We start from the raw sequence: 9,473 nt of genomic DNA, 5'->3' as shown, positions 1-9,473 counted from the left end.
AATGTTTTATCTCCCATTTATGAGGAAAGTCTTTTTTTTTATTTCAAAAGCTTCTCAAGCAAAAGATGCTGTTCCAGAGTGGCAGTAAAACGCTATAGGGGGTCTAACGGTTGAAAGAGGACCTGATAGAGTCAACTTCTGTCTTCTTGGTTAGGCAGTAGCTGTTAGTAATGAAACTTTCCTGTTAACCAATAATTCAGCAGTGTGGCCTTTGTTACCAAGACCAAATACAATAATAACCACCACACCAAAAGTGTGTGTGTGTGATAGCAAGCATAAGACTGAGGTGAAGCAAACATAGTTTGAAAAAATACTTATTAGAATGGGATGTGGAGTCAAGACGCAGAGGATGATGGGTATTGCTGATGGTATCGTTTGGGACACAGGCCAGTATTTATGGTGATTATAGCTCTGTGGAATGACTGGTCAGCCATGAATGATTTAGTGGCTTACCAATACACACTCTTGTATGCTAAGGCATAAAGTACTTGGGACAGTTAATAAGACACAGAGTTTAAAAGCTATAACTTCCGAATGTTGCAAAAATGCCTCCAGTAAATATGTGAATCAGTAACATAAAATAACAAAACAGCAAGATCCGGAGGATGTTAAACACTAAGTTTAGAACTTTTCACAGAATACGGAGTGTGTACACACACAGTGATCTCACTTTAGGGAATGTTCTTGGTAAAGTATAACTTTAAATCTATGGAAAGCTTACATGACATGCTGTCATTTCCATGGGCAATCATTCTGACTAGTGCCTTAGGGCATAAAAAATAGTGTTTAAAGTAATGTATTTTTCAATACAAAATTGTGAATGTAAAATGTAAAATCCTGGTGGTCAGATTACTGCTATAGGCAGATAAACTAAATAAACAAAAATTTTGTCCGATACTGATAAAATGATAAAATATTTATTTTGGTTTTGTTTGTTGTTAACATTATATATATCTATATATTTTTTAAATAAAATTATAAATAAATTCTATTTAATAAACAAAAAAAATCTAAAATCAAGCATAAGATTACATTTAACAGTGTAGTTAAATTATTAATGTTTTAAAGATTAACTTCAAGTGAGTTTAGATGACAGTAAAGGTAATCTAAATATAAAAACGGGAAATGAGCCTCTCAGCCAGTAGCTGATATGGTAATGGTGCATTCCTAGATTTGTTACACTTGTCTCATATTAACTCATATAAGTCTTAACTCTACATTTTTGAAAATGTTTTTAACTTTTATTCCGGTGCAATGACCTCTTCTTCGGACATGCATTGTAAGCAACCCAAAATGAGGTGCTTTGACTGCAGCTTTTTGTGCCCCAAGCTTAATACACAGTCTCTAACACACACTTCACATTCAAAAGCAAAGATTTCAGAATAAATCAGCCAATTAAACCAGAATGCCATTGATTTTCTCTTTCATATCCTCAGGCCCCTCATCTATTGTTAAATATTTAAGAGGATTTTATTGTGAACCACATGAGGGACCTGAATCCCCCTCTCTCAGCCATGTGGATTCCTCTCTCTCTCCCCCTCTGTTCCTCCTCTCGCCTTGTTTCCTTTCTCTGTTGTTCATTCAAGCTTCTTCTGTCCACATGGCAGAGCTCAACACTCATCTGAACTGTTTTGAAATTTCTCTGCTGGTACATTTTGATCTCTACAGTTTGCTGACATAGCCTGAGTGCGGTCTGCTGAAGTTTACACAGCTGGCACAATCTTTCAGCTTTTACATGTACACTCAGACGCACACCTAAACAAGGGATATCACCCAAGTTATATTCCTTATTTCATATACCAGTAAGCAACACAAGAAACACAAAGACTATTTTAAGTAAGAAGCTGTATTCACACTTCAACAGCGGGACATCGTGTTTCGTGCATATAAAACAACTGTGAACACACTTTTAGCCGTGTTTTTCAGTATAGCTGTTTTTTTTAACAAAAATGCCTATGAGGGCATCCAGACGGAACATGGGCAACTGGGAATCTCGTAAATCATATGATTAACTCTGAGGGTAAAGTTCACCAGGACTAGTATGAGTAGCCTATACAAAAAATTCCAGAAAAATGTTTGTGAAATACCGTCTAAAATATGTCAAATCTAAAAAAAATTGGCTTATATTAAGGTATTTGTTTCTAGCAAAATCCTTATGCAAAAACAAATAATAAATCGCACAACCAAGACATGCTACAAAAACGCACGGTCAGTGTTCAAACTCCTGCTGCCAGCTACTACCACCTGGTGGTCATTAGAGGCATTGCATACAAATTTTGTCAAAACTTGTTATCCACTAAGTGTCAGTATATGAAGTCCAAGACGACACTGCAAGTTTAAAATGTGGAATCATGGAATTAGATAATAAAATATTAAACCAAGCTGCATCTATAATTTATTGTATTGTTTTTAACGTATCACAAGCACACTTTTATGCTAGAGGTACTCGGCTACCAGTAATGAACCAGTTTTTTTTTTATGTTGATACTGTATGACAGTCACTTTGGACTTATTGACACCTAAGGCTATTTTCTTGTTATTTGCATTATTTTATGAATCTCTTTCAAAAATTCCTTCTCTTCTTTTTTTTCTACAAATTTCCTTCTAGAGCTAAAAAAAGTATCAGATTTTTGACAGTTGCACAATGGGAAGGATTTTGAAGACTCCCAACAAAATGAAACTAAAAAGTTACTTGTATCAGTAAAACAGTAAAAAATAGGTTGACCATATCTGAAGCACCTTCTTTGCTTAAATCTGTTGGAGTGTTTTTATTTATTTATTGGGTAGGTTGCACAGTAAAAATTAATTTAATGATTTATAGATCTCTAGTTGTCCTCAAAGGATGAGTGAATGTGATCAATAGTTTTGGAACGTTTTGGACGTTTTTAGGCTTGTTGTAAAGGAAAATGAAAACTTAAGTTGCTTGTTCATGAATGCATATACAGTGGTGTGAAAAAGTGTTGGCCCCCTCTCTGATTTTTTTTTTTTTTGCATGTTTGTCACACTTTAATGTTTCAGATCATCAAACAAATGTAAATATTAATCAAAGACAACAAAAGTAAACACAACATGCAGTTTTTAAATTAAGGGTTTTTTTATGAAGGGAAAACAAAATCCAAAACCACATGGCCCTGTGTGAAAAAGTGCTTGCCCCCTAAATCTAATAACTGGTTGGGCCACCCTTAGCAGCAACAACTGCAATCAAGCGTTTGCGATAACTTGCAATGAGTCTGTTACAGCGCTGTGGAGGAATTTTGGCCCACTCATCTTGGCAGAATTGTTGTAATTCAGCCACATTGGAGGGTTTTCCAGCATGAACCGCCTTTTTAAGGTCATGCCACAGCATCTCAATAGGATTCAGGTCAGGACTTTGACTAGGCCACTCCAAAGTCTTCATTTTGTTTTTCTTCAGCCATTCAGAGGTGGATTTGCTGGTGTGTTTTGGATCATTGTCCTGCTGCAGAATCCAAGTTCACTTCAGCTTGAGGTCAAGAACAGATGGCCGGACATTGTTCTTCAGGATTTTTTGGTAGACAGCTGAATTCATGGTTCCATTCATCACAGCAAGTCTTCCAGGTCCTGAAGCAGCAAAACAGCCCCAGACCATCACACTACCACCACCATATTTTACTGTTGGTATGATGTTCTTTTTCTGAAATGCTGTGTTACTTTTACGCCAGATGTAATGGGACACACACCTTCCAAAAAGTTCAACTTTTGTCTCGTCAGTCCACAGAGTATTTTCCCAAAAGTCTTGGGGATCATCAAGATGTTTTCTGGCAAAACTGAGACGAGCCTTTGTGTTCTTTTTGCTCAGCGGTGGTTTTCGTCTTGGAACTCTGCCATGCAGGCCATTTTTGCCCAGTCTCTTTCTTATGGTGGAGTCATGAACACTGACCTTAACTGAGGCAAGTGAGGCCTGCAGTTCTTTAGATGTTGTTGTGGGGTCTTTTGTGACCTCTTGGATGAGTCGTCGCTGCGCTCTTGGGGTAATTTTGGTCAGCTGGCCACTCCTGGGAAGGTTCACCACTGTTCCATGTTTTCGCCATTTGTGGATAATGGCTCTCACTGTGGTTCGCTGGAGTCCCAAAGCTTTAGAAATGACTTTATAACCTTTTCCAGACTGATAGATCTCAATTACTTTCTTTCTCATTTGTTCCTGAATTTCTTTGGATCTCAACATGATGTGTAGCTTTTGAGGATCTTTTGGTCTACTTCACTCTGTCAGGCAGGTCCTATTTAAGTGATTTCTTGATTGCAAACAGGTGTGGCAGTAATCAGGCCTGGGTGTGGCTAGAGAAACTGAACTCAGGTGTGATAAACCACAGTTATGTTTTAACGGTGAGGGGCGGGGGCAAACACTTTTTCACACAGGGCCGTGTGGGTTTGGATTTTGTTTTCCCTTCATAAAAAAACCCTTAATTTAAAAACTGCATGTTGTGTTTACTTTTGTTGTCTTTGATTAATATTTACATTTGTTTGATGATCTGAAACATTAAAGTGTGACAAACATGCAAAAAAAATAAAAAATCAGGAAGGGGGCCAACACTTTTTCACACCACTGTATATATATATATACATATATATATTTACTGTTTTATTTTTATTTTTTTACTTTTTTAAATTAGGTTAACCGTGATAATTTGCGTTCAAACTAATTAATCAGCATTATGACATACACCCACATGAAGAAAAAGAATACATCTAAGATCTCACTGCTGAATATATAAATTAAACCAGCCTGGACTGCAGCAGAAGAGTGCAAAACCTCTTAAACCTGGAACAGCATTTAAGACCAGCAAACCATCGTTGGTTTAAGATGTTCTTTTTTCAGCAAGGCTAGTCAAATCTGTTAAGTCTATGTGAAAACAACTGAAAATCAGGCGCTAAGCTACGGAAGCGTATTGCATTCACTTGTGGAAAAAAAATCTACTCTGTTTTTCTGAATTAACGAGTTAATTATCTCAGAATTACGAGATAATTTTTCATAAAAAAAAAAGTTTTTGCTCTGTTTTTCTGAATTAATGACTTAATTATCTCGTAATTCTGAGATAATTAAGTCATTAATTCAGAAAAACAGAGAAAAAAATTTTTTCATGAAAAATTATCTCGTAATTCTGAGATAATTAAGTCATTAATTCAGAAAAACAGAGCAAAAACTTTTTTTTTATGAAAAAATAGATTTTTTTTCCTCAAGTGAATGCAATACGCTTCCGTACTAAGCAATAGAAGTAGTCTAACTTGTTGAATGTGAAAATTCCTCAAGACCACACCTCCTGTGACTGAGATATAAGCCAAAAAATAGTTTAGAGAGAAACATTCTAGACAATGGAGTCATTATACACTCTCCTGGTGCTCTTCGTCGTTATCTGCAAGTCTAATGCGCTCATCCGACCCAGTAATGGCCTTCGTGAATGTCGCATAAACTCAACTTTAACGGCACTAGAGGTGCTCCCAGGTGGAGGCTGGGATAACCTGCGCAACATAGACGTGGGACGGGTGATGAACTTTAGCTATTCCCAATGTCAGACCACAGAGGATGGCATTTATCTCATCCCAGATGAAGTCTTTGTCATTCCACGGAAAACAACAGGAGTGGAAACTCACTCTGAGACCATCATGTCATGGCTGGAACAGAAAAGCTCCACATCAGGATCCATCAATGCAGACATTTCTTTCCCTCCAGTGCTAAACGGAAAATTCTCTGAAGAAAATACACGCATGAAAACACACCAAGTGAGGTCGAATTCCGTAACAACACGAGTTCAGGTAAGTCAGGAAAGTGGAAAAGTAAAAGCAGCATGGCTTTTCAATGACAGAAAAAAAAGTTAGAGCGTATATGTAAATTGTTCACTTTTATTGTTTTAATACGTAACCATTATTAACTTCTTAAGGAGGGAGATATAAAGTGATACGTTTTAGGAAAAGTTGTTAAGAATTTGTCAAATAGAGCGCAATCTGAGTACACAAGTGAAGTTTAACTGCTTGCGCCAAACTCACTTTCGGTTTCATTTACACAGAAGTCTGGGGGCATATTACAGAAAGATCCTAACTTTAAAATCTTACTTTGTTTGGTAACCATGGTCATTTTAGTTAGAACCACATTTAGGACAAAAGCAATTACAGAACAGCATTCCCTACGTGCGTTATCTTATCTTAACTACAGATAGGAAAGGGGTATTACAGAAACCTCCTAACTTGACAAAAAACCCTAAAAACTGTCTTAACTTTAGGATAACCCCACAGCTGTCCTAACTTCAAAATTATTTGAAAGCTAACGGAAAAAAACGCTTGCAACTGTGCTGTCCGACAATGGTATTACATTCATTAATAGTTGAAAATGAAGAATGAAGATGTTTAATGGTAGAAAGACTCTTGGAGGACCCTGAAGATGTGTTATTTTGATGACAAAACACTTAAGTAATTACAGACTGCCACACAACATATTACAGTTAGCACAGAAACTGCAACCAGCATTATAGAGACCAACAAAAGTGTCACGGAGCATTACTGATTGTAGTGCATGCCTTACGTTTTTTTGCAAAAGGTGATTTTGAAAGTGAAGTAGCTTTTGTTTACCTCATCAGCAGCTCTGGCAGTGTTGGTTGCTTGGTAACAGACCTGAGAGTGGATTACCGAGCTTGATTATGCCATTTAAGATTTCATAACTAGAGATAAGATACTATTTTGTAAGATAGGATAATAATACGAATTTGCGAAAAATCCTAATTTAACACATCATATCTTAAGTTAAGACCTAAGATATGAAACTTTCTGTAATACACCCCCTGGTTCTCATCATCCTCTGAAAACGTGTCTGTTCAAAGATGTTTTGAATCGACTAACGTTAATATTAATACGAACACATAAAATATGCCATAGCCTCTATATTCAAATTAATATTTATACCTTATTTCATTGAACTTATAAACAAATTAATTTACCGTAATGATGTTGTCGTTCCATAGTTGATATTTTCTCTGAATTAACGAGAAAACAATTATAACTGGCTGCTCCTACGAGTTGTTGTTTTTTTTTCAGTAGAAATTAAAAAGCAGATATCGAAATTACCAAGAAAGGATTTCAATTTCTATTCAGATGTAATTGTTTTATCTTTTCTTCTGTGTTCTCAGGTGCGCAATCATCTGTACACCGTGAATGTGTATCCTGACTTTACTCTGGACTCCCGCTTTGCTCAGCAGATTGGGGAAATCGCAGACTCTGTTGAGAACAATCAAACACGCCTAGCAACATATCTATCAGAGAAACTCATACTTGATTATGGTACCCATGTCATCACAAGCGTCGATGCCGGGGCCATTCTGATGCAAGAGGACTATGTAAAAATGTCTTATGTCTCTAACAGTCAGTCAGACAAGTCTTCTGTCTCTGCATCAGCAGGCATTAACTTTTTCAACAAGGTTAACTTTAATTTTGGTAGCAAGGAATCCCAGGAAACTTCAGAAACCACCACTTACCAGCAAAATATTACATATTCTTTAGTTCAGAGCCATGGTGGGGCTTTATTCTACCAAGGAATCACTCTGCAGAAGTGGCAAGAGAGCACTCAAAATAATCTAGTGGCTATTGACCGGTCTGGTGTGCCACTGCACTATTTCCTCAATCCATCTATGTTTCCTGATCTTCCAGTTCCAACTTTACATAAACTTGCCCTTTCAGTCCAACAGGCTGCAGCACGTTACTACAACATAAACACCATTCCAGGATGTGTAGATCCAAATTCCCCAAATTTTAACTTTCAGGCTAATGTTAACGACTCATCCTGCAAGGGTCCAGTCACCAATTTGACCTTTGGTGGTGTTTACCAAATATGCACTCCTTCGGCACAAGACGGAAAAGTCATCTGTGATGAGCTTGCGCAAAAAAATCCAGATACCGGTGGCTATACGTGCCGTCAACCTTACAGTGCCTCTTTGTTACACTCAGAGACAGTAGAGCAGGGTTACAATCAATATGAGTGCCATAGGGAATGTCATTCGTGCTGGTTAATTTTTGATTGTTGTGACAATGTATGTGGAAATGCTTATTATGTCCGTCGTGCAAAAATTTACACTTACTGGTGTTCCACAAGTCAGACAGTCCCTCAATACTCTGGATACCTTTTTGGAGGTCTATTCGGACCATCTTTACCAAACCCACAGACCAAATCTCATGACTGTCCTGCAAATTACTTTGCACAAACATTTTTGACTAATGGTATGAGGATTTGTTTGAGCAATGACTATGAGGCAGGAACAGTATCTTCTGTGCCATTTGGGGGTTTCTTTAGCTGCCAGTCTGGCAACCCTCTTGCAGGGGACCAATACCGTTGTCCACCTCAGTACAGCCAACACCTTGCTGCCATTAGCGATGGCTGTCAGGTACTGTACTGTGTCCAATCGGGTGAGTTTACTGGTGGTCAGTTAAAACCTATTCGCCTCCCACCATTCACAAGACCACCTCTGATCAACATGATGGCGACAAACACTGTAGCTGTGATGACAGAAGGTGATCGGGCCTGGCTGAGGGTTGGAGACACCAAAAAATGGAGACTAGCAAAGGCTGGCGAAGTTACTCAAATAGTCGGAACGTTTGAGGCATCATCTACCCGGATGTCAGGAGGTGAAAAGGCTGGTGTGGCCTGTGGTGTAATGACTTTTATCGCAGTTGTGGTGGCAGGGATTGTCATTTTGGTGAAACGCAGAAGGAGATTTTCTCACTTCAGATCAAGCAGGGGGTATGAAGAGATTCACTATGATGGCCAAAGTGGTGTAGAAAGTCAGAGAGAGCAACAGAATACAAACGATAATCCCACTCAACCTCTGTTGTCTTAGTTATGTCGAGTACAGTAAGATTTGTTAAGTACTGTACAAGTTCAATCTTGATCAGCTTTGTAATACATTTTTTATTGTTTGGTGATAGGGAATATATGTGGTGCTTGGGATAAGGGCTGCTATGTACAAATGCTTCACAGCTTGTGTGAATGATGAACAGTATTTTGTATTGTCACGTTACATTATTCCAAAAGAATTACTGATCCTGTGTTTTAATGAGACTATAGGCCTATCTGTAATTATATGTGTATAGTGTGTGTGTTCAGCATTCTGTACATGACTGTTTTTGTACTCTGTTGTTTTAATTTTTTTAACTGTTTTTGGGAGCAGTCTGTTATTTTATATTCTTTAATAAAAATCCCTATTTCTGTCTTAAGTGGCCATTACTGTCATGCACAAAGATGACATTGTTTTCACTTGTGAATTATGAAATAGTGATAACACACACACACACACACACATAAAGTATTTCCTTCATACTACTCATATTAAAAACATTTGTCTCAGAGACTTAAGCCGCTGGGTGTATGTTGGAAAATTGTTTGTGAATGTGTGCTGGGTACTGTATGTATGAGTTATGTTGGAAACACATAACCTAAACCTGATAGCACACGTACATCTCCGAGACGTCTATTTGAT

General features: G+C 37.7%; 1 protein-coding gene across 1 annotated transcript; it reads left to right on the top strand.

The window, feature by feature from the left end:
* Positions 1 to 5,303: 5,303 nt before the first annotated feature.
* On the top strand, positions 5,304 to 9,202 carry LOC306848157 (macrophage-expressed gene 1 protein-like). Its single transcript, XM_079382529.1, has 2 exons — positions 5,304 to 5,769; positions 7,134 to 9,202. The coding sequence occupies exons 1-2, from the start codon at positions 5,329 to 5,331 to the stop codon at positions 8,832 to 8,834; spliced, it is 2,142 nt and encodes a 713-aa protein (XP_079238655.1). The 5' UTR covers positions 5,304 to 5,328; the 3' UTR covers positions 8,835 to 9,202.
* The last annotated feature ends 271 nt before the right edge of the window (positions 9,203 to 9,473 follow it).

Source organism: Barbus barbus, assembly GCF_936440315.1.
Source record: "Barbus barbus genome assembly, chromosome: 28".
Lineage (NCBI taxonomy): Eukaryota > Metazoa > Chordata > Actinopteri > Cypriniformes > Cyprinidae > Barbus > Barbus barbus.
Note: the sequence above shows the minus strand (reverse complement) of the source record. Positions and strands in the feature narration are given on the sequence as shown.